The 25,541-nt window shown below is 38.9% G+C and overlaps 1 protein-coding gene across 1 annotated transcript; it reads left to right on the forward strand.

The window, feature by feature from the left end:
• The first annotated feature begins 1,050 nt into the window (after window positions 1-1,050).
• On the forward strand, window positions 1,051-8,082 carry LOC133438184 (sorcin-like). The gene is made up of 8 exons (XM_061717360.1): window positions 1,051-1,295; window positions 2,892-2,936; window positions 3,125-3,194; window positions 4,097-4,140; window positions 5,396-5,543; window positions 6,686-6,799; window positions 7,334-7,392; window positions 7,752-8,082. Exons 1-8 carry the CDS (start codon window positions 1,248-1,250, stop codon window positions 7,776-7,778), a joined length of 555 nt encoding a protein of 184 aa, XP_061573344.1. The 5' UTR covers window positions 1,051-1,247; the 3' UTR covers window positions 7,779-8,082.
• The last annotated feature ends 17,459 nt before the right edge of the window (window positions 8,083-25,541 follow it).

A 25,541-nucleotide genomic window follows, 5' to 3' on the forward strand; every position in this document is an offset into this window, starting at 1 on the left:
ATTTATACTAAAAATGGAGGTATTGAACGTTATCTGTGGAAACATCTGTGGGGAAAGAAACCTGAACATGTCACACTTTCAGCCATATATATCCAGCCAATAAGATCCCTAAAACTTTGAGAAAAACAGGATGGACCCGTTTCTCTCCATTGTCTTCACCTAAAGAAGAACTCAGCTAAACAATCTAGTCCTACAAACCAGGATGTGTTCCTGCGTTGAGAGCAACCACCAGTGTAAAATCTTATAGAAAAACCCCTCACACTTTTAACACTTTCATAAAATCCTAACAATACTCTGTGGTCTTGGTAGTGTCTTGGTCTCGGTTTAGGCGGTCTTGACTACATGTATATACTGTTTATATTTTGTAATAATATATGTTTTGCTTTTTTTTACCCTTTCCCTGCATGTGTGTGTTGAGTGTACTGCTGCTGCACAAAGCTGCTGCACAAAGTGAATTTCCCCATTGAGGTAGAAATAAAGGATCTAATCTAACCGTAGACCAGGGGTCTGCAACCTTTATTATCAAAAGAGCCATTTTGCCCCAACTTCTACAAAAAATATTATCAGGAGCCACAAAAAATAACAGAGATTTTAAAAGTTTTCATCTTTTATTTATTTTAGCTGTTACAACCCCTAAATATAACAACAGAAGTGCAGTGTGCATTTGTAGACATACTTTGAAATAAATTAAACTGTGAACTGTAGGCCTATTTCAGTTTATATTTGTGTAAAAGTAAAATAAAAACTATCCCACTTTAATATACATAAAAAATTTAGCTGCAGCTTTAAAAATAAATATAGAAATATAGAAATTAAAAATAGTTCTTTTAAAATTAGATGGCAGCAACTCAAACTCCAAGATAACTGCCCAACAAAATAAACTAATAATATGACTAAAAATGAATTCAGAAATATAATTTATTTATGTTTAAGGCCAAGGGGAGCGACTACAATGAGGATGAAGAGCCGCAGGTTGCAGACCCCTGCTGTAGACAATGAGGTTTTTTCTTTTTTGTAAACAAGAACTGGCTGGAAGTCACGTGGTCTCCGTCGTCCAATCAGAACGCAGCTGGGTGACATTCACTCAGGAAATGTGTTAATTCATGATTTTCTTTACAAGTAGTAGTTCTTTAGAAGTACTTCCGCCATCAACGCGAGGTTACTAGTCCGGCATTTATTCTGCAAACACACCCTCCCCAGTTGAAGGATTTCATCTCGATTGTTCGCCTCCTCGTTTCTTCGCTGAAATGGCCTATCCCGGATACGGCGCACCCGCCGCAGGATTCCCAGGAATGGTAGGAAACTGTCCAAATGTGACTGAATAGTGACCGAAACTAATAAATGCACGGATTACCGTCGCACCCTGGAGCTGAAATCCCACCAGCCCGGAAGTTCACTGACTGAGTACATCAAATGCATCAAATGTTTCCCAGTAGGCGGACGGAATATGTGAAATGATGAGTTAAAACTCCTGAAAAATGTGTTGAAGAATTGTATTAATCTGTCCGTTTGTAAGCTTGTGTTACGTCCGTCTGCTTTCATGGATCTAATGTTCTGGTTTTCAATGTTTAAGTAAAAATAATAACCTTAACTCATTATACTTCCTGCATAAAAAAGTTCTATCGTTCTGTTACTCTGGAGAGATTAAAGGTTTTGCAGAAAATTGATGCATTTTTTTTTAATACATTTTTTATTCCCGATTTTTTCCTAGTTGATGCATTTTTCAGGGCTTTGATGCAATAGTCTTTTTTTGTTTATTTATTCATTTATTTATTTATTTATAATTTTTTTTTATCCCCGATTTTCTTCCCATTTTATCACCCACCGCCCCGACCTAAAGCCTGATTTATGGTTCCGACGCGGCGACGCGCACCCTACGCCGTAGCCTCTGCGTCGGTGTAACGCGGAACCATAAATCAGCCTTTAGTCGGTCCTGGGCATTGCTCCCTCTACCTGAGCTCAAGTCTCCTCCTTGACGCAATAGTCTTAACTGGAAAGTTGGTTTAAAGTTGTTCAAAACGTGTTGGACTGTTTTAAGTGTATCATTGAATCACATTTACTGTATATCCTGGCCAAAGATTGTTTTTATAAAGTCTTGAAATGTAGAAATAGAAAAATTGATTTTCTTATTTGTTTTTATCATTATTTTAAACTTTAAACCCCTTAGCTGACTTGAGGATACCTTGGGTAAAAATGTATTGCAGAGGCATCTGTAGGAATTATGTAATACATGCATATTAGTTTATTAATGTGACCTGTGGAGGGGAGGTAGGGTGAGGTATTTACTTTTAAAGGCTTGTAAAACAACAGATAATCGTCTGAATCAATTCAAGTCATTTCTGTGGTTAACTAGATTACTGACTAAACACATGTACTGATTAATGATTTGTAAAGTTTGTGGTTTTATTAATATTCTCTGTCTGAATGTTTCTAATTTACGCTTTTACCTGAGCTTGAAATAATGTTTGATCTCTGTGTCTTGGATGAAAACATACAGGAATTAGAGGTTTGTAACACATACATTCTGTATTAATTGTTATCATTGGGGCATAACTTGCTAGTTGGTAGAACAAAAGTTACTATGCTACTATTATAATATTGCATTTTTTATTATTATTATTGTTATTGTGATAATTAAGAAAACCAGACAGATATGAATGCTGTGCTGTTTACAACAATTGTACAACATTACTGGAGACGGTTAAAGATTGATCATCTTTAGAGTAATGCTTTATTAGTGACATTTTTCAGTTAAATAGTTTATGCTGATTCTCCATAGGCTGGTACTCTCGGTACCAAATAGGTAAGACAGACATATTTAAAAATAATGGAGTAATATGAGGAAACCCACTGTCATAGACTTAAGTGTTTCTTTATTTTTATTGTTTCAGCAACAAGATCCTCTCTATGGATATTTTGCAGCAGTTGCTGGACAGGTAAGAGACCCGCACAAACATTATCCACTATAAAACAAGTCGGTGTGGGGTGTGGATCATACACAACATGGTCTGAATTTGAGAACTGCAGTGTGGTATTGATGCTTCTCTTTACCTTTTGTGCAAGAACTGGCAGTTATTTGACTCTATTGTGTTTTTCTCACTTCCTTTTTATGAAACTCCATCAGGATGGACAGATCTCACCAGATGAGCTGCAGCGCTGCCTCACACAGTCTGGCATCTCTGGTTCTTACCAACGTAAGAGATAGATTCCTTACTGAATAGCTACTCCTACATAGACGGGACAGTTGGCTACGATATGTCAGAAAAAACATCTGACTGTGTGTCCTGAAAGGCTGGAGTTTGTGTAACTTTAACAAAAGCAATATTCAAAGTGATAATGTTTGGTACTAATGGCATGAACTGGAATGGTGCCACTCAAGTGGCAACCTTTTGCAGGTGCTTAGTTTATATACGTTGAATCTTACGATCTTTGAAACCTTTTTCCACACCGGTTTGGATGCTGTTCTGGCGTGTTGTGTTTGGGATGTGGCTGCAGGCGACAGACACAACAATCCAGCGCATTCATGATGATCTATACAAAGCTCAACCACATCCACTATCCAGCAGTTTCTCACCTCATGTTCATCACACTTAAACAGCAACAAAATAATTTCCCATCAGGGATTAATAAAGTCGTATTCAGTTCAAAACAATTTAAAAAAAGACTTAACTTTAAAAACTCAGCATCACATTTAAACTTCTATCACCTGTACTGTACACGCTCCTGGAACAGAGGGTTCATCTATGTTTCCTGAAACAATAAATTGGTTGAATTAAAACTACTTTTTTTACATTCAGACTTCCGATTTTCTCTTCTGAATTCCCACATATGTCTTCAAAATACAGAAATTTTATTTGCAAAATTTTCAAACATGGAAAATATTATTTATTCTCTTTGTGTATAACAAAACCTTCAAGTTGCCCTTCATCCACCTGGATCCAGGATAAAACTTCTACCTCACCTGAAACCATCATGAGCATCATTAATATTGATTAATTAGTCATCCAACACTCTCCAAACTAATACATTTAGTTGTTTTAATGTTTGTTGATTTGCCTGCGTGAGTCTTTTGTCTTATGTTTGTTTGTCTCTGCAGCCTTCAGCCTGGAGACGTGCAGACTGATGATCAACATGCTGGATGTATCCTTCAAAACATCAGCTTGTAGATTAACTGATTTGATGAAATGTGAGACACTTTCACCTCTTTTTGATTTCATTACACGGTAAATGAAGTTCCAGTTATCACATCAGTCATTTTTAGCTTTACTCTGACACGACTGTTGTGTGGATTTCAGTTCTCCTGTCAGTCTCTAACCGTTGCAGATCGCAGGAGCAGTTTCGCCTGCTGAAGTGTACAAATTTAATGAAACGTACATCGACCTTCCCAATATATTGAGTGAGAGAGAGCTGAGCGCTCACATGTCAGTCAAGATCTCCTACTACGGAGTGTGAAAATAATATCTGTTTACGGTTGGTCTTAAGGCACCGTTGCATTGATCTGTAAAACACCCAAGCACACTATAGTCTTGATAGTGCTTTTGCTGCAGTTCTTGGCATGCTTCTTGTGGTTGTACAGCAATATGGTGATTGTCAAGAAAGATCGGCCTGTAAAGGAAAAGATAGTCAAATTCTGAACACCTTCAATTGTAGTACAAACATTAGCTTTCTGCATGAGTTATTGACTGACCTAAATGCTCTAAAATGTTGGGCATGCAGGGTTGTCAGGATTAAAGCATGTCCAGTCTGAGTGGATGATAGTGGACTGTGAATAGGGCCAAATGTTGACAGCAAAGGAACAACTTCACAAAAACTGCAAGCTTCCACTTTGTTGATTTAATGTGACTAAAGCTTTCCAGAGTTGTAACTTATTACTGTCAGTCAACTTCCTGTGAATGCTAAATACTAAAATACATGACTTGTATGAGTATTACCCTCTAAACTAGTATGGTATGTAATCTCAAAAGGAAGAAATGCAGGCACTCTGGTGTATACACCCTGAGGAAGGCGTAAGCCGACACGCGTTGGTGTTTTTTAGTATGTAACCCACTCCAATAAAGGTTTTTTAATTTTTTCAATCCACCAGAGTGCCTGCATTTTTTCCTTTTGAGATTACTGTTGCACCCATTGCAAGAGCACCGGTGGTTGTGGGGACACCAGCAGTGCTCCTGTTATTCTGTTCTAGTATGGTATGTAGTTTACTGTTACAGTAAGCAGTGTGTAGTTCTGATAGCCAAAATGAGGAGGAATAAAGATGAAAAGGCCTCCCGTGTTTTATCGTAGTTATCAGTTACTAAAAAGAAACACTGCTGTGAAATGAACAAGATGACAACCATGATGAGATCATGTAAGAGACATGGAAGGAAGTGTGAGTCCTTGACTGACGGTGGTGTCTCAGAGGGACATGTCCGGCACCATGGGCTTCAACGAGTTCAAGGAGCTGTGGCAGGCTCTCAACGGCTGGAAGGGAACCTTCGTCTCCTTTGACCGGGATCACAGCGGGACCGTCGAGGGCCACGAGATGCAGCAGGCCATTAGAACTATGGGTATGTATGAACATATCAAAGCAATGGCTTTCCCATAGTTTTTTCTGCCCCCAAGTATCAGATTATCAGATCAGTTTCAGTGTGGTGGAGTATCAAATCCTTTGTGCTTGTTAAGAGAACAAACTCATATTTTTGTGTCATTATTGAAAGTTACAGTCATGGTAAAAATTAACTTGAAATTCTCCACTTTTCCTTGAGTGCAGCCTGTGACGACTACTCAGACTGCAGGTCTTAATGCTCGATTGTGATTTCTTGTGAAGATCTGTTTTTTTTTTTTTTTGTTTAGTTTAGTTTTGTTTGTGTGGTTTTTCATATTAGTATTTTAAATGCGACTTATATCTTATACTTCTTATACTATAAGGATTCTGCTATGAAGTAACCTGCATGCGCTGTAAGACGAAGTGACATCCAAAGCAGTACATCACGTGTGCAGATGTTATCGAGGATGCAGCAGCAGGGAGCCTGTGTGATGTCTTTTTGAGGGTTTATGTGCAATAGAAGTGGATGCATTTTTAAACAAATTATTATGAGAAGAAGCCTTAAGGAAAAAGGAAAGCTACATTTTTAACACTGGCTATGTGTGGCGGATGACTTCAACATCTGTACAGAGAAGTTAGTAGATGATGAATTGGAGCCAGGAGTGGTGGACAGCGACATGACCTCCTTCACTGAAGCAGATTTCACCCTAAAACGTCCTGCCAACACACAACTGTGCCATTGATCACATAACGGTGATATCAAAGACAGATAACATGCGACCTGACAGTTCAGACATTGGAAGCATCAGCCACGTATTTGATTGCAACACATATGAAAGAGATGCATGTCTAATGTTTAAAACCCAGATTTCTTGTCAGTTCAGCTATTCAGACAGGAAAACACTCAAGTTTGTCCCCTCTTCGTTACCATGCCAACGCACTGTTGAGACATGTATTTGCGACCTGTTGAAAATGCATTCTGGTTTAACTGCTTATATTCACTTGCCTTTTTCCCTAAATCTCGAGAATTGAAGCTGATCATATATTAACTCCCTGGTAAAATTTCATGTTAGAATGTGTAGAGTTAAACATTCATTTAGACAAAAACCCCAGTTGCGAGTTACTGGTTTCTGTGTAAAGTATTGTTCTTTTGTGTTACTGCAGGATATGGTTTGAGCCCTCAGGCTATGAACTGCATCATGAAGCGATACAGCAATCATGGACGAATTGCCTTCGATGAGTTCGTTAGCTGTTGTGTGAGGCTTCGTGCTCTGACCGGTGAGTGGGTCAGAAACTGTGATGTCTGACGTTCATTTGTGTTTTCAAAAACGCAGTTCAGCAACACACTTAACAGGATTTAAGATGATTTTAGTGAACAAAATCACCTCACTCAAACTGTCACTTCACTTTCCCTTTTCAGGATGGGCTACCAATGTGTGCTTTTGCACACTAGACACTGAGCTTTTTATAAGCATGAAAGATTAACTTCTCTTTGTTTAATTAACAGATTCTAAATGTACCCTTACAAAAGCCCTGATAGACATTTTTAGTTTGTGTATGTGTTTTGATAAAGGAACTTTCTAATACTACTGAACCGTGCTCTTAATTAAATATTTAAAAGGATATTAAATCCAAAAGCCTTTTCTGAGTTTGACTTTACAGTCACAAACGTGCCAGACAGTCAACGTCAGAGCTCTACTGCGTTCACAATGGAGTGAGATAATTAAATGATGTGATATGTACTACAGCTCATCAAGTTTGCGTGCCTCTTTTTATTATTTTTTATTTTTTATTCCCTTTTTTTGTTTTCAGATCAGTTCCGAAGGAGGGACACGAGCCAAAGTGGAAATGCATCATTTCAGTATGATGATGTGAGTTTTCACAACAGAACGTAACGTTGCTTTCAGATATAAGTGATATAAAGGGTATACTTAATTTTCTGAGCTGAACATAAAGATTGAAAATGTGTCACAACCTCCTCTGAATACACAAAAGTAAATGAAAAATTATTAAAAAATAGTTCTGCTGTCTTGCATCAGACAACCTCTCTTTACATACTTGTGATGGAAACCATGGACGTATCATCACCTCTTTTAATTTCACAATTACACCTACACATGCAGCCGATACACAGAGATTTGCATATATGTTTGTGTAAAGTTTACATAAACAGTTTATAAAAAAAGATTATTAGCCCAAGTAACACTAATCTTATTTCCTCTGTCTCCAGTTCATCCAGGTCACCATGAGCGTATAAAAGGGACAAGAAACAACTGGGACACACAAGCCTTTTAACATTTTCATATTATGTATGTACTTTTAATCATTGTTGTACAAACCAGATCCAAATGTAACATTTCATTTTACTACGATCTTTTTTTAAGTAGTCCATATTATGACAAACTAATATGACTATAAGTACATCTTGCTATACCACTATTAAACACTTGAGTACCTGTGGACTGCAACATATTATCCCTCTCACATTTAATGGAGTCGGTGTGTAATGCTGACTATCATATGTCTGTCAACGCTGTTAGAAATAAAACATTATAGACTAATGTGTTTTATGTTATTGGTTTCTTCTTTCTCTTGTTGATATGGCTGGCCAACAGAGAGACTGTACATGCTGTGCAGTTCAAGATCAGAACTATTGTGGTGTGTCAAAAATAACATGAAATGAATAACAATGAATAATAAAGTAGCAAATTTATCTGGTAAAAACTGAATTAAAGAGAACACTTAAAGATCAATCTCTCAAATTACATCTAAATAAACCCATAGGCCTGTGAGTTATTGCTACTCTCTTAGGATTCTGTATTTTTAATTTTTTTGTGTCCATGGGGTATGCTTTTACTGAACAAGTATAATTTATAAAAATGGAAATAAATAATGTTCCAATCATTACATGTTTACTATGTTTACTACACCCCTGCCTTGCATAGTCCCATGGGCTGCACCAGCTACACAACAACTGATTGGGCATGGGACACAAGCGTAATGAACCTGTCGCTGGCCACCATCGATGAGGGTATCTAGTGATGAAAGGCCGAAACACCCCATGATTCGTTGGAACACTACTGATGATGTGTCCCAAATTTACATCTTTCCTTTCCCCGAGGTACAGCTCCCATGCCACTCAACATCAAGGCTAACCTCATGTGAGTACCGTCCATTGGCACAACGGACAGAACAACATCATTTACTGTTTTAATTATTCTACTCTCAGATATAACATTTGGCTGCATCCTGAGAGTTGCACTAATTCCTCTAGATTACTTTATTCCTATTCACTCCAAAATCTACAGTGAAGTAAAGAGCTGCCTTTATGTCATCACGAATATTTTAATTTCCTCCATCACATCGTTTCTCTCTGCTTCATAACTCCTTTTACTAATGAGAAAATTATGCTTAAAACTCTTAGTATAAATGAAAGAAAGGAAATACTGATTTGTTTGTCTCATTTGCTTTTAGCAGCTGACTCTGGCCATTCATCTATTTTAATCCTTTTAGATCTCACTGCAGCTTTTGATACCGTAGATCACCTGATTTTATTGGAACGTCTCAAGAAGTGGGTTGGCGTCTCTGGCATTGTTTTAGACTGGTTTTACTCATATCTCCACAATAGGACTTTTAATGTTGCTATTGGTGACTGCAGATCTTCCACAGCATCTCTGTCTTGTGGAGTACCTCAGGGGTCAGTCCTTGGCCCACTGCTCTTCTCACTCTACATGTTACCTCTAGGTCACATAATCCGCAGACACAATATTAGTTTCCATTTTTACGCAGATGACACACAGCTTTATTTCTCTTTCGACCCTACCATCAACCATCAACTACACACTCTCAAAGTATGCCTAAATGAAGTACAAATCTGGCTGTCTAATAACTTTCTCCAATTGAACCCGGACAAATCCGAAGTCATTATCATAGGCCCAGACACCACACACAATCACATCTCACCACAACTTGGCTTATTCTCCACCAGTATTACCCCCAGCTGCAGAAATCTTGGTATCCTCTTCGACAGTAATCTCAACTTTAATCAGCATGTTAAAGCAACTGTCCAGTCTTGTTTCATTCAACTGCGCAGAATCTCCAAAATCCGGTCCTTTCTGTCTCCCAAGAACCTGGAAATTGTCATTCATGCATTCATCACATCCCGTTTAGATTACTGTAACTCACTCTACTCCTGCCTAAGTAAACATAATCTCTCCAGACTTCAGCTTATCCAAAATTCTGCTGCCAGACTCCTCACAAATTCAAATAAAAGAGTACACATAACCCCGATTTTAGCTTCATTACACTGGCTACCTGTGCGTTTTAGAATTGATTTTAAGATTTTAATGATCACTTTTAAGGCCCGGATGGGACTGGCCCCTGAGTACATCAAAGACTGCTTAGTCCCATACGAGCCAAGGTGTAGCCTGAGATCCTCCGGCGGGTCCCTATTAGTGATTCCTAGATCTCGACTAAAAACTAAGGGCGACCGGGCCTTTGCTATCAGGGCCCCGTCGCTCTGGAATGACCTGCCGGAGGAGATCAGGCGAGCCACATCTCTGTCCATTTTTAAATCTCTTTTAAAAACACACTTTTTTAAATGTGCTTTTACTTAACATCTAAAAATGTATTTTATAATATCCAATGTTACTATTTTCTAATGTTTTATTGTATTTCTATGCTCTTATGTTTTTATATTTTTGTCATTTTATTGGATTCTGCCTTTTAATTCTGCTTTGTAAAAGCACCTTGTAACTGTGTTTGGAAAGGTGCTATACAAATAAAGCTTATTATTATTATTATTATTATTTGATCCAAAATAGGAAACCACCATTACAAATTATCCAAGATAAATAACTTGCATTTTATTGCCTTTTAGATTACCGATTACTTAATATGTCCACCTGGAGTAGTCTAAGCTACTATATGATTTAAAAATTAAAGAAATTATTCAAATAAATTATGTAATTATAATACCCCTTTGTCCCAGTAGAGGTGCCCTTCGCTGTGTTTTGTGCATGAGATTTCCTGTGACTACTGCCTCATTTTGATCAGCAGTGAGATTGTTACTTAGTGTTGTCTCAAGACTTACCGTTTTAAATTATTAAATGCTCTAATAGGATCACCTTCATACAAGACAGACATTTAAGTGATAGATACAACTGTGAAAAATGGAAATGTGCATGTTTAAATATAAAATGAGACCCATGCCATTATTTATATTTGATTCCTCCACAGATCTTAATTGCAGTTCAAGGTGCTTATTCAAAGTTTCATTTATGTAAAGTTGTATATATAAGTGTTCACTAAAGGGCTTATTACAAAACCTGAATAATTCTATTTGATATAAAGTTATTGTTCAAATATTCGTTTTTGAGATAACTGCAGTAGATGTGGCTCAAATTGCTTCTAAAAGTTACCACTTTCAGTAATAAATTGTGTTCAAGACTGTGATCAACATCCCACCACAGAAAGGTTAATTGACATCAATATTTGTTTAAAGCAAAAAAATAGACTGAACGTCAAAAAAAAAGTTCCCCCTAAAATAATATAGAAAGACGGAGTGAATGAGGGAAAAAAAAGTTGAAATAATCAATAGAGTACAGTAAAGATCTTATAAACGGTTGACAACAGTCGGGTTGTGCGCAGGCGCAAACAGTAGACTTCCGTCTCCATGACAACCCTTGCTGCTTCTAACGTAACTTTCTTGTTTGGACACTGAGATTTCTTAAATACAGTTTAATCGCCAATATTTCGATAAGATAAAGAACGTGAAAGTTCCTGCCTGGTTAAAAAAGGTTTGTGAAAATTGTTATCACTTACAAAATGAAACGAGTTAATTCTCCGTACTTTAAAACAGTTTGTTTCATCGTTTTGAAGAGATTCTCCTGCGGAGGTCCGAAATCTGTGTTGGACAAGTTTCAGAAATATATATTTGGGCTGCTTTTCCTGGTGTTTACTAAATATTTAGGAGAAAATATCAACAAAGAAGTTGCCATTATGGCATCATCACTAAAAAGTTTGCTTACACTTTGAAAAGAAATACATGTTTTTACCAGTTGTTGCCGCGTTCCATTTGTGCTCGGAAGTTGGAATTTCCCAGTTCCTAGTCGAAATTTTCAACTGGAACGCCCCTCGAAGTAGGATTTCCTACTGGGAAAGTGGGAGAAGCTTCACCACCCCCGAGTTACCATTCAAAGATGGCTGCCAGTCCCAGTTCCCAGTTCCGATTTCCGAGGAAAATGGAACGCGGGGCTTGCTCATGGATGTATTAGGGCTTGCTTGACAACTCCCCAGTCAGTGTTGCCAGATCAGGCGGGTTTCAGCCCAAATGGGCTTCATTTGACTTTGGGCTGAAAATATAGGACTGGGCGGGTTGATACAATTTGGGCTGCTTTTCCTGTTTTTTACCAAATATTTAGGAGAAATTATTAACAAAAAAGATTATGGCAGAGAAAAGTAGAAACGTACACAATAAACTCACTGATATTATATTTGCTTTAATCTACTGAATTTAATTCTTTTAATTTTAATTTTAATTTTAATTTTAATTTCTTTTAGTCTTTGTTTGGAGCCTGAACTTTTTTTGGCTTCATTTGTTTATGACTTGAAATTTATTCCGCATTTAATAATTGACGGTTTTAACATAGAGAATGTATGATTTGGGCTGTTTGTTAATTATTTTAATTGTAGTTTTACATCGCGTTTGGGCTGGAACCTGCCAGATCTGGCAAGTGACTGCTTTTTTGGTCTTAAATTTTGTTTGTAAATGGTATTAAAAAGTCTTAAATATAACCTGGTCAAACCTGTAGACACCCTGTAGAGTCCAGATGATTTGATGATTTTTGCATGTTATGTGCACATAAATTCTATGTTTGAATTCTGCATGAAGATGGAGATGAAAGCCCCTGGGAGGCTGGTGCCTCACCCCCCCAGCAAACTGCTTCCTGGGTACAAGCATCTGCCCCTGCAGCCTGTCTGCACATGGGGCTCCCAGGTACGAATGGACACAGTGTTTAATATTTGATCGATAATCAAGTGCATAGATTCATGAACATGGCTCAGTATTCTGTTGTAATTTAGTTCAGGATGATGAGACCTGATTCTCCTCAGAGGTCATCGGGCCAATCCTCTCCGACGTCTGATATCAACTCACCCAAAAGTGAGCACCGCGGATTTCAAAACACATTTTCAAGCATACGTCTATTTAAAGTTTTTACCCCCAACAGATTTGTCTTCTTTTAAAACTATTATTGGTGAAGTTTGCTAAATATTCTTCCTGGATTTTTTACTGTATTTCAGTTGGAACTGCCAAGACTCCATCAGACCGGTGCAAGGACAACCTGGTCTATGACACCCTCCTGCAGCCGCTGCCTTACTCTGCCATTGCCAAAGTGCAAATGCCCTACAAAACCCGTTATAGACAGATCCCCCGCGGTCTGATGATAGAAAGGTATGAAGTGTTTGTGTGGACTTGGCAAAGGTATAGGGATTTATAAAAATATAAATAAAATTTCACAGTGCAAGACAAAACCTTCCCTTGTCTAATTATATCCAAAATAGCTGACTAATCTATTGCATCCTGTTGCAACAGTAACTACAGGAACAAACAGACTATGATTAGGCTTCTATAAGTTAGAAATTTACAATCAGTCCCTACTTCTGTATTTTTGAAGAAACTTCTCCTTCCTTAATGGGCTCTGCAGATTGTATAAAGGAGTTTTCCGTGTGTAACAGATGGATTAATGGAAAATATGTCAGCTGGAGTACAATTAATTTTTTTTAAATATATGTTTATTGCTTTTCAGAATTTCAGAGATACAGAGCAAACTAATGAAAAAAGAAAAGATAAAATAACCCCCCCACCCTCAAAACATACCAAACTTGAACAGATTCAGTACATCTCGTAAGAAAATAATCATCATAATTATCAATAATAATAATTAATAATACTAATTATGAATATGTTAATAATTAATAATAATAATTATGAATAATCAATCACTAATCATATTTAAAGAAAACTGTACAAAGCAAAAAGTAATTAAGTAGTACACGCAGCAAGGAGTTTCCCATTGAGACATTAGTCTTGTCTTTGAAACCATTGCAGTACAGGTTGAGGGTCCCACATTTTCTTAAACATCTCTTCCCTGTCTTCGTTACAAAGTCTCAGTCTCTCCAGGTGAAGCTTACCTACCATTTCTCTCAGCCACAAATCATATGTGGGTGCAGTGTCTGCCCTCCCAGTCCGAAGGATAAGCTTCTCTGCAATCACAGTTCCAAATAGAAAAGCCTTTTTCTGATAATTGTTGGCCAAAGACAACGGGGTAGTTCCCCCGAGAACAGCTACAAGCGGATCCGGCTCCCAACATCTCCCATAAGCCATAGAGAAGCAATGGAAAATATTGAAAATATTAAGGCTTTTCTCCCACTATGGGAGTTTTTACCTGCCATTGTTTATGTAATAATTGCTCGGGGGTCATGTTCTGGGTCTCTGGAAAGCGTCTAGAGACAACTTTTGTTGTATTAGACGCTATATAAATTAAATTGAATTGAATTGAATTGAAACAATACTTTTCCAGTATGTATGAAGTATGTATGCATAACCAAAAATAATGTACTAAATTACCAGTCACAGACTTGCACCTGAAAGAAACTGTGCAGCTTCATTCTAGAATAATAGTCTCTCTAGAATAATACAGTCTATGTAACGTCACAGAACAGTCATGTATACTTTTCAAACATTCATCCCATACTTTTTTTTCCATTTCTTTTTTTTGTGATCAATTTTGTATTAAGAATCTCATGGAAACAAGAGGATTATGGTACTGTCATAAATGGCATACAGAATGGAAGCAGTATGGTCAGGGATTCCTCCTTTTTCTGATATTAAAGAAAACAAAAAAAGAGATAAAAATAAAACACAACAAAACATAAGAACTACAACAACATTAATAAAACAGCAAAAAAAACTAAACAGCAATAACAAAACACAGCAGAAGATAGACAATGTTCAACTCGCTGCACCGATCCGTCTGTCAATCTCCCACTCGGCCTCAAACCGCCCCAGCACATGCTGGAGGTCCCGGTCCGATGAAGCCAACAGGACAACGTCATCTGCAAAAAGCAGAGATGAAATCCTGAGGTTCCCAAACCGGATCCCCTCCGGCCCCTGGCTGCGCCTAGAAATCTTGTCCATAAAAATTATGAACAGGACCGGTGACAAAGGCCAACATGCACCGGGAACAAGTCTGATCTACTGCCGGCAATGTGAACCAAACTCCTGCTCCGATCATACAGAGACCGGATAGCCCTTAATAGAGGGCCCCGGACCCCATAGTCACTGAGCATCCCCCACAGAATGGCACGAGGGACACATGTAGACTGGTTGGGCAAATTCCCATGAACCCTCGAGCACCCTGCAGAGGGTGTAGAGCTGGTCTAGTGTTCCGCGACCGGGACGAAAACCGCATTGTTCCTCCTGGATCCGAGGTTCAACTATCGGCCGTATTCTCCTCTCCAGTACCCTGGCGTAGACTTTCCCGGGGAGGCTGAGACGTGTGATCCCCCTATAGTTGGAGCACACTCTCCGGTCCCCCTTTTTAAAGAAAGGGACCACCACCCCAGTTTGCCACTCCAGCGGCACTGTCCCCTTCCTCTCCTTCCATCTACAATAAACATTTAGTTTTACAGCTGGGGTATTTATTTTAGATTCATTTTTCTGTTAATTACTACATTGCAAATAAGAAATACATGAACCAATTTGATTACAGATGTCGCAGAGAATTCTTAACGATTGACTTTGAACAGCTCCTGGCTGAAAAAGGCATAGACTCAAGCCTCTTGATGCCAAGACAACGGAAAAATAATGAGCCTGTGGCATCGCCCTTCCTCCCGCTGGAGGTGAGTGTACGCTTATTTTAGTTCAGGTCTTATTGTGGGTATATTTTTTTATTATATTATATTATATCATATTATATTATATTATATTATATTATATTATATTATATTATATTATATTATATTATATTATATTATATTATATTATATTATATTATATTATAATATATTTTTCACGTCTTTGTTTTCAGAGCCAAAATGTGACTATTTTTTGCCTTATTTTATTCTGTAGTTTTTTGATAATGAGGATTATGACTGCCGGACACCAGAAGAATGGCTCACCCTTGGCAGTGGTGATGAATCCCCTGATCAAAAGTTTATCCCTGGAAAAGCCCTGCTACCTGACAATGGTAAGATTTCTTATGGCACAATGTCAAAGCTATGCGTTGTATATAAGTTTATGCTTTTTGATGGTTTCCATCTTCTCTCTACCTCAAGAAAATGACCAAGAGAGCTCATTCCTGAAGTACAGCTGGCATTTAGTTGGGGTTCTGGACTACAGAAAGGACACACATCAGTACCTTGTACAGAAGGTTAAGCAAAGCAGCGAACAGAGAGACAAGGATGGAAATCCTGTTATAGAAAAGAAAAAGAAGAAAGGTAATTCTTCTGGTTGTTTAATCACACTGAAATAACAGTGTTGTCCAATAATCTTCTCTTGTCGACATCTCAGTTGTTCTTGAACGTGTGTATGTGTGTGTGTGTTTGTTCTATGACAGAAGTAAAGTCCTTGCAAGGCGCCTGCGCCTGGATACCCAGGATCAGGCTATTCTTTACTGCTGAGAACCCGCGTGTCTTTGCTGAGAGGATTGTCTTTGCGGTACGCTTGAGGAAGGATGCAGAGGTTCGGCTTATCTATGACTTGTCTGTGGACCTAATGCCCATCTGGAAGGGAAATCCATCTCTCAGCGATGACAGTCTACAGCGCATCCGAAGACTTGTGCTATCATCTCCTGGCCTGAAAAAACAAATGTGAGTAAAGTCCTATTTTATTATTCCCGAGGTCATTTTTATTTTCCTGATTAATCACGCTAAGAAATGTGGATCGGCTAGTGAATGAAGAGTATACTTCATGTTCAGGGTGGAGACACGGCTTGGGGACTTGGAGAAGAAGGTCATCCTGGAATATAACCGTGTGACCAACAAATGTATTTTCAACGACGTAGTGAAAAGTTACCCTGAGGATTTCTCACACATCACCATCCCAACGGAGGATGCAAAGTATGTGCCTGAAAAAGGTAAGAGGTGTCCTATTCATGTTTGTTTCTGCATTTTTAGCAGGTTTAAGGAAGTTTAGTTAATTGTTTAAGAATGTTCTTTTACCAAAACAGGGTTTGTTCCAGTCCCGGCCTTTGACTACCACCGGAAACAAAATACGTTCAGGGTCAAGTTCCTCCTCCGGCTGCCGGCGGTGGTCTCTGCAGTGACTAAAATCTGTTCAGAGTGCAACAGAGTAGCCAACATGACGCTGTTCAATGTCAAGTACACCCAACCACTTCAGCTGAGCGACTTTGAATCCATACAGTCTGATATTCACAAACCGGTACTGCGGAATATGTCTTTTCTTCTGGTCCTATTTGACTATCTTCTTTTCTTTAAAGGTTCCATAATATCCAGTTTCTCTATTGCAATTGATCAATTACCAGAATATTGTCATTTTACATTGTTTGCGACTCAAAAACATTCAAAAAAGGTGCTTATCTATGCGGGGGTGGGCCCCATATTTGTCCATAAGGCCGGGTTCACGCTGCGTTTTTCAGTCCCAGAAGATCAGCACAAGCCAGACTGTACGACTCTGATGTGCTTGATCTGAAGTAAGACCTCAACAACAGTGTGTACAGCAATGATGCCTCCACGTATATAGGGCATCAACTCCTGGGGCAAGTTGTAGGATTGCTTCATCTGGATGTGGAGCTGAGTGAAAATGAACCGCTTAGTAGTAGCTTTTATGTGCTGAAAATGCTTAAAGAATAATAAGTGAAGGGGAATGTGTTCCTGGTCAATGTTCAGGAGAAGAGACCAGGTTTGGACGTCAGTTTTGCAAAGAGAGCATGTGGTATACGGCGATGTGACTCAGGCTGCAGATACAAATGTTATGTGCAACAACTTGCAACGTCTTCATAGTGTTGACTTTTGTTAGCAACACTCCACCAGATGTGATTGTTTCTCAGAGTCTCATAAAGCTAAGTTTCTTTAAGTTTTGCTTTTTCTGAAGGAAGTGCACTGGATTACATTAATACAAGTTGCATTTTAATACTCTAGTTAATAGATGGAGTTGTAGGATTTTAAGAACTGTCAGTGTTTGGTCACAAGATGGTTCTATCTTTATCTGACTTTCTGCTTCTGGCTCCCTGTTTGATGTACGACCCTTGTTTTTGAGCAATGATGGCTGATCTTTGACACACTTGATATTAGTTTGAGACGGCTAAAATCGTACAGCAGGAACCTGGCTGAAGGGGCTGATTGATCCCACATGGGGATAGATACATGGGTTGTTCTGCTAGCATTAGCAGTGCACGCTCCCCGTATGCTCTTTCAAAAGGTTTCCCCGCTTAATGAGTTGTGCACCATTAAAAATGACATAAGGCCTGAAAACTGGGTATGTCACAGTTGAAGTAAACCTTGAATCTTTGAAAATGTGAATAATAGTGCATAATATGAGACCTTTAAGGATCAATTTCTGTGTTTATGCTTGAAGCAGCAAAAATGATTGTATTCATTCATTCCTTTAAATTGGACTGATTTAAGGAAGCATCATCTTGCTTTTGTAGTTTAAAGTCCGTACTGCAGCCAAAGCCAGCTGTGTATCGATTTACAGCGACAACAAGGACTCCACGGTCGACATCATGACAGGAGATTTAAAAACTCAAGAAAGTAATTTTGGAAGACAAAACAAAAGTTACGGAGCAAGAGTCCAAATAGGAGCTAATCAGAAATAATTTTATAAAAGTGACTTAACATTCAAACTTGAGCAACATTTCTTTTGTGCAAGTAAAGGTGAGGTTCTGTATGAAGTAAGTATCAAACGTTTCACCTCAAACGTTTCACAAAATTAGAATAAAAATACAGAGGTGTATGAAAAAAAGATACAAAATAAATAATTAAAACAACAACAGTTTTGAGGAAAATCTATTGGCAGATTTGAATAGTAAAGAAATTGTGTTTAGTTAGTTTAGAAGTTGTGGCAGATTTAAATTTATAGTTCTGGTTAGAGTTTTGTTTTGTGAATTAAATCAAAAATATGTATGCTTCTAAAAAAAGACAAAAGATTTAGGCCAGAGAATCAAAACACGCCATGATTCAGGGGTAGAGAGGACCCACATGCAAACAACAAATAACAAACAAGGAAGTCATTTTTGACTCCAAAACTTAAAAGCAGGAAATCCAAAAGAGGACAAACTCGCAGGGAAGCAATGAGACAAAAAAAACATATTTAAACTGACAAAGTGATGGGATAATGTGACAAAGGAGTAGGCAGGTTAGACAGTTGAAGACAGGCCGAGACAGAAGGACTCGCACCAGGGAATGCTCTTTCAAAATAAAGCATGAAATAAATCTAAACACAAACCAGTAAGCAACACAAGTAAACTGAGTCTAAAATATAAAGAAAACTAAACAACATTCAGCAGTTAACTAGAAAATTGAACTTTGAAAATGGTGGATAAGAAAACCTTTTTTTTTTTCTTCACATCTCATTTTCACATTTTCACATCTCATTTTCCCCAGATGAGCCTCTATCTTCGGAATGAATGGACGGTCACAATGAAAAATATACTACATTCCAACCTGAGCACCTTGGGAGGGGGCTCATACAACGTGGATGAGTCCTCCTGGGAGTCGTACAGGTTTAGCAGGCTGTACAACCTGATGAACATGGTGCTCCAGAGGATGCAGGACTCCTTACGCTTCCTTGTGCAGAGATCTTTGGTCAGCCTGACGAAGTTTGTGCAGGAAGCATGTGACAGTGTTCTGACGTGTAACCAGGGCATGGTCTGGGGGGAGGACCTCATCTCCAGCCCCTACAAGTACCATAAACTGCACCGGCACAAATATTCTACCTCCAGATTTTACATGAATATATGCATTGAGTTAATTTAATTAGTAGCTTATATGATAGTAAGGATAAGATAAAAGGTAAATGCGTTAACACTAATAGTAGCGCTTTTTTTACATATCTAGGTCACAGAGGAATCCCATTTTCCATGTGGACTTGGTTCTGGACCAAACTGGGATCCATTACAGCTCTTCTCCAGAGGATTTTGAGACCTCTGTACTTAGATTATTCAATGAGGGCATTCAGTCTACATACAAAGTTCCAAATCTCGTTAAGGTAAAACTTCAATCACTGCGTTGAATTTAGATAGAAATAAGAAGATGGTGCAGCACTGATTATTTAATGGCCTGTATATCAGTGACAATGATGTGGTAGGCTTTACGGTTTTCTTGTTTTATCAGCTGACGATGGAGAATCTACCAGAAGGCTGTCTGAGAGGAATTGACAACCTCAAGTCAGTGAATTTATTTGAAGCAGAGATAAGTGAACTGAGAGAAATGGTCCGCAATGCTCTGGTGCAAGCAGCCATACCGCTGCGAGCCTACGCTGCTGAGTACGAGAAACACCTGGAGCTCTTCAACTTTGACATCGAGAGTCTTCTCAAGTATGTTTGACTTTGACTCCAGAAATGTACATCAGGCTACTTGTCCGTTCAGGATGTTTAGTGGTCTCCTCTGAAGGATTCTTTATTGCTGTCGTTTGGATCTCCAGGTCTCGTAGTGGAGAGCAGACGCCCCAAGAAGTTAAGGAGGAGGTGGAACCACATCTCAAAGAAAAGGAGAGGCTTGAGAACTCTCTGCCATCCTCCATTGTGATTGGTCCTTTCTTTGTAAATGTGGCTACTGTACGTGAGACTCTCACAGGAAAGAAACAGGCTATAGCCAGCGCTCTGCTGGACAACTTCGCTCTGAAGCTCCGTCGGAAGATTGAAAAAGTAGGTATTTGTTTGCACTTCCTTTGTACCTGTGATTATTATAATAATAATAATAATAATAATAATAATAATAATAATAATAATAATGTTTTTTCTCAGTATCTTGCTTTCACCTTGCACCTTTTTGTGTTGTTTTGTGTTTCCAGGAGTGTGAAACATGCAACACTATCTTCAGAAGGCTGGGTGAGAAGCCGGACAGCATCGAAGAACTGACTGAGAAGAGCGACTGGATGACACAGATTCCAGAGCAGCTGAAAGGTTACACGGTACTGCCTGAAGAGATGGTTGTTTTAGTTCTACACACAATACAAATAATATATACAATGGGGCAAAAAAGTATTTAGTCAGCCACCAATTGTACAAGTTCTCCGACTTAGAAAGATGAGAGAGGCCTGTAATTTCCATCATATCTCAACTATGAGAGACAGAATGGGGGGAAAGAATCTAGGAAATCACATTGTAGGATTTTTTTTTAGGATTTTTTTTGTGAAAACTTTGTGAAGACTTACAGAAAACGTTTGACATCTGTCATTGCCAACAAAGGGTATATGACAAAGTATTGAGATGAACTTTTCTTATTGACCAAATACTTATTTTCCACTATAATTTGCAAATATATTCTTCAAAAATCACACACTGATTTTCTGGATTCTTCATTTTGTCTCTCATAGTTGAGATATACCTGTGATGAAAATTACAGGCCTCTCTTATCTTTTTAAGTGGGAGAACTTGCACAACTGGTGTCTGACTAAATACTTTTTTTCCCCACTGTATACTCTAAGTCTTGACATGTAATATTTATGTTATCAACAGGAATCCATTATCAGGATCCTGTCAGAATATGACGTACTAGATGACTTTTTCCACTGTCCTTCAGAGGAAGATGCTATGACCCGGTAAGTGTGTAATGATGAAGCTAAATCCTGTTTCTGGAGACAAATCTGACATTTACTGTAGATATGTTTTAATGTTCATGTGATTTGGTATTGAGCTGAATGTGGTCAAAGAGGAGCTGTGGAGTTCTGGGGGCTTTTACAGCGTCTTATATGTGCAGGTTTACAGCCATTACATGGCCACGAAAGATAATCCGTGAGATAGAAACCACAACTAAGCAGCAGACGGAGGCGACGGAGCTCTTCCACAAGGTCCAGTTATCTGATCAGGAGAAATTTGCAGAAAATCTGAATTATTTACAGGTGTGTAAGTCTTGCTTAACATGTCCACCATAAATGTACACATCTTGAAGCAGTCGGTTTCTTCTTTAACTTCCGTGTCTGAATGAATGTAACTGTGTTTAAAGGCGGTAACTGCTGGATTTATGAAGACTGCAGACATTGACTTTGCTCAAAAGACCACCAACAACGTCCTGCGTGCATGGGCAATGCTAAAGAAGTGCCAGCCGATGGCCCAAACCTACAACATCCGACAACACCTCCTCGGTTTGCCCGTTTTAAATGTAAGTGAAGAAGAGCCCATCTGACATATGCGTTTTATTACGTTTAACTTCATTACAAAACATCTATAAATGTATAGAGTAGTGATCCCCCCCCTACCTTCTTATTAACCTTAATCTAAATGTGTTTGACAGTACGACTGTCTTCAGAAGCTGGAAGAGGACCTCCATGGGTTCAGAGACCTGTGGATCACCACCACCAATTGGCTGCAGTGGAGTCCAAACTGGCTCAACGGGCTGCTGTCCAAGATCGACCCTGAGCAGCTTGAGCAGGATGTGACTGATGCCCTTAAAATCATGAGAAAATCTGTTGAACTCTTTAAGGACATTCCTGGTGGGTAATACCGTAAATATGTTCCAGCATTTAGCAGCAGGAAGTTTATTTGTTTATTTGTGTATTTAAAAGGATCCCCATTAGCTGACGCAAAAACGAAAGCTAGTCTTCCTGGGGTCCGGACAATAAAATACAAAATCAAACATACAATCTCAATTCATAAAGTACATAAAAAAAAAAAATTACAAATAAGAAATAAAGAAAAATATCATACAAATCATATATAATTTGATGAATTGATCTCACTCAATCAGATACGCTATATGATGTTAAGGTGATGACAACAAATAAGTTCTTAGTCTTCGTTTCAAATCAGCCTTTCTTTTTGATGTCACAAATCTCACCTGGAAGGGTGTTGCAATATGCAACTGATCTATAAAGCACTCTCCTCTTCATAGAGTCAGACTTGGGTAACATAGTGTTACATGAATGGATATTTCAACAATAAGTTATATTATTATAGAGAAATTTAGGAGTCTGAGGGTTAATAATTCTATCGAAATATGAGGTAGGATTTTAACAGTGACCAATCTGTTATTTTGTCTTAGAGATCAAATTAATGGCCACGGAAATCTGCACCAAGATTGAGGACTTCTGTCCTCACGTGGCTCTGATTCAGGGCATACAGAAGCTGGGCACAAAGAGCTACATCTGGCAGATGCTTTCTGATCGCATTCACATGAAAGTCGGATACAAAGTCAAACTGACTCTGAGTCAGTGCCTGGAGTTGGGTTTGCAGAACCACGTGGATGACATTGATCATGTGGCCAAGACCGCCGCCATTGAGCAGGTCACTGGGATTTTATTATTATCATCATTATCATATTATTATCTTTTCATCATGATTAGAATTTAAAAAGGGGAGCTGTTCCTCCCTGGTGCTCTTCGAGCTCATCCGTTTTGACCACAAAGTCCCTAAAGTGATGCTGCTCTTTTCTCACCACCTTCTCAACCAGGCTCTGGAAAACATGGAGCATCAGATGTCGGAAATAGTTTTGGAAGTGCTGCCCTACAGAGAGGCAGAAAGCTTCTTGTTGAAGGTCCCAGATGGAGCATTCCAGTTGCTGAACGAGCAGATCGCCAGTACCCAAACCATGTCCTCGTCCCCCTTCAAAAGCATCCTGGGGGATCGAATCGACAGCTGGGAGAAAACGCTCAGGATGACTCAGGTACACACATGCAGAAACACACACGCAGGCACATGAAAAACTGCAAAATATTGTAGAAATGTAAAATAAAGGAAGAAACGTTTTTCTGTGTTATTTATTCACAACAGGGGGTAATGGGAGATTGGCTGCTGTGCCAGCAGTCCTGGCTGCGCCTGAAGGACGTCTTCAGCTCGGAGGAAATCAGTCAGCCGCTGCTTTTAACATACCTGCAAACGGAGCAACAGTGGAACGGCATCATGAAGACAGCCCTTGACAGCCCAAAGGTCAGTGTGGTGACTACTCAAAAAACAAAACTTGTCACCTGATGGTGGTTTGGGATGGTTTGTTCCTGACTCGACTCCAGAGTGAATAAAAAAGGAAAGGTTGCAAAAGTAATATCTTTGGGTGAGGTTCCCGTTTATTTGAACAAAAAGGTAAATTGACAGAACAAAAAGGGGTTTCTATTGTTTCTCTGGCTGCCGTGTAAAAACTTTGTGTGTCTCCCACCACCACTCAACTCAAACTAATCAACACTTCTGATCAACAGCAGCTGGGGCAAGGGTTGGGGTAAAGGAAAGTAACTGAAATCATCACCTGCACAACATAAAAAATGTCTCTTACAGTTGGATCCTCCACGTTTTTCTCTATTTTAGTGTAGAACAGAAGGTTGGAACTGGAGCAAGGACAGTGGTGTTGTGGTTTGACCATGTTCCACTGCATTCGCTCGGTTTTCTCCAGGTTCTTCATCTTCCTCACTTGCATGTTAGATTGACAGGTCGGCCTGATTGTAGGTAGTAAGGGAGCATGCGTGGTTATTTGTGCCTGCGATAGGCTGGTTACCTGTCCAGGTGTACACCGCCTCTTGCCCAGTGACAGCTGTGAAAGGCTCCAGCCCATGACCCTGAATAGTTTGAAACATTAACATAAAATGAAGGGCTGAATTAAAGGAGCCGTCCGTAAGAAATGGCCAAAACTGGTACTGCAGTCACTTTCAAAATATTGTTGAGCGGCGTGTACCCTCCCCCTCCTCCCCCCGACCAGAGGTTGCCAGGTAGGCTGCAGAATGCAGCAGGAACGTAGGCTGCCATGGCTGCGATAATTAGAGCCGAGCTGGCAACCCGGATGCCGAAACAATGCTGACTTGGTGATTGGGAGATAGGTGGAGGGTGGAGCTTCAGAAACAATACTGACTTGGTGATTGGGAGATAGGTGGAGGGTGGAGCTTCAGGCAAAAAAAAAAAAAAGGCAACATAAACATCAGTTGAGGGCTGCAACTCCTCTTTTTAAACTGGAATATCCTGGCTTGAGTGCTGTTGTCAGTGACATAAGTATTTGAAATGAACATGATTTTTAATTGTCTGTTGACATATCGGGGTCATTTTATGATTTGTTTTATTATTGCTCTTACATACAGCTCCTTTAAATCCTAATTTAGTAACTTCTGCCATGTCTGCGTTTGTTTTCATTTGTAGATGATGAAACTGTGTTCAGATGCTGATCTACTAGAAAAACTCAAGCAATGCATCGAGGCTTTTGAGAAGATTCAGAAAAGTCTCAGTGAGTAGAGGCTCCTTTAAAAGGTGATCCACAGTGAAACAAACCATCTTTAAACTTGTAATAACCCCCCAATCTTTTGGCTTTAAATAAAGTTCATGTGTGTAAAATGTGCAGCAGAGATGGACCTAATGCATTTGCTTTTATAAATGTTTATAATGTGTATAATGTATATAACTGTGATACCAGGACAAAGGAAGCATACTGATTTTATAGGCACAAAGGATGATTCATTCTTACGCTTCGAGTTGACAAAAACCTCTTTAAGGTCAGTGTTCATCTTTTTTGAGCAGACTCTCAGTCTGCACATCTGGCTGTTAGTTTGCTGCTCTCAGCAGTTTTGGGTTTAATCAAGTAGACAAGATTGAATTTTCTATCATAATTCATACTTTTTTTTTTTTTAACTACACTTCAGTGGCAAAAAGGTGTTGCAAACTTCAAAGAATCCCTACAAAGACGCAGCACCACTTACCTCTGTGGCCAATAGAAAAGCCAAACATCAGACCCCAGAAGTGACAGACGTCTGTAAAAGACTTACTAGCGACTAACTACTCGCTCTCTTTATGGGTAAAAAGAATCCACTAAACTACAAGAATAAAGGAATAATTGTAAAAAATCCCAGATGTTATCAATAACGTATGTG

This window comes from Cololabis saira, chromosome 3 (assembly GCF_033807715.1).
Source record: "Cololabis saira isolate AMF1-May2022 chromosome 3, fColSai1.1, whole genome shotgun sequence".
Lineage (NCBI taxonomy): Eukaryota > Metazoa > Chordata > Actinopteri > Beloniformes > Belonidae > Cololabis > Cololabis saira.

What these genes read in the sequence shown, in the direction of transcription:
- LOC133438184 (XM_061717360.1), top strand. Translation starts at nt 1,248, where the DNA reads ATGGCCTATCCCGGATACGGCGCACCCGCCGCAGGATTCCCAGGAATG. An exon ending in GCAGGCCATTAGAACTATGG is followed by an intron (nt 5,544 to 6,685) that starts GTATGTATGAAC and finishes GTGTTACTGCAG; the next exon opens with GATATGGTTTGAGCCCTCAG. An exon ending in GAGGCTTCGTGCTCTGACCG is followed by an intron (nt 6,800 to 7,333) that starts GTGAGTGGGTCA and finishes TTTTGTTTTCAG; the next exon opens with ATCAGTTCCGAAGGAGGGAC.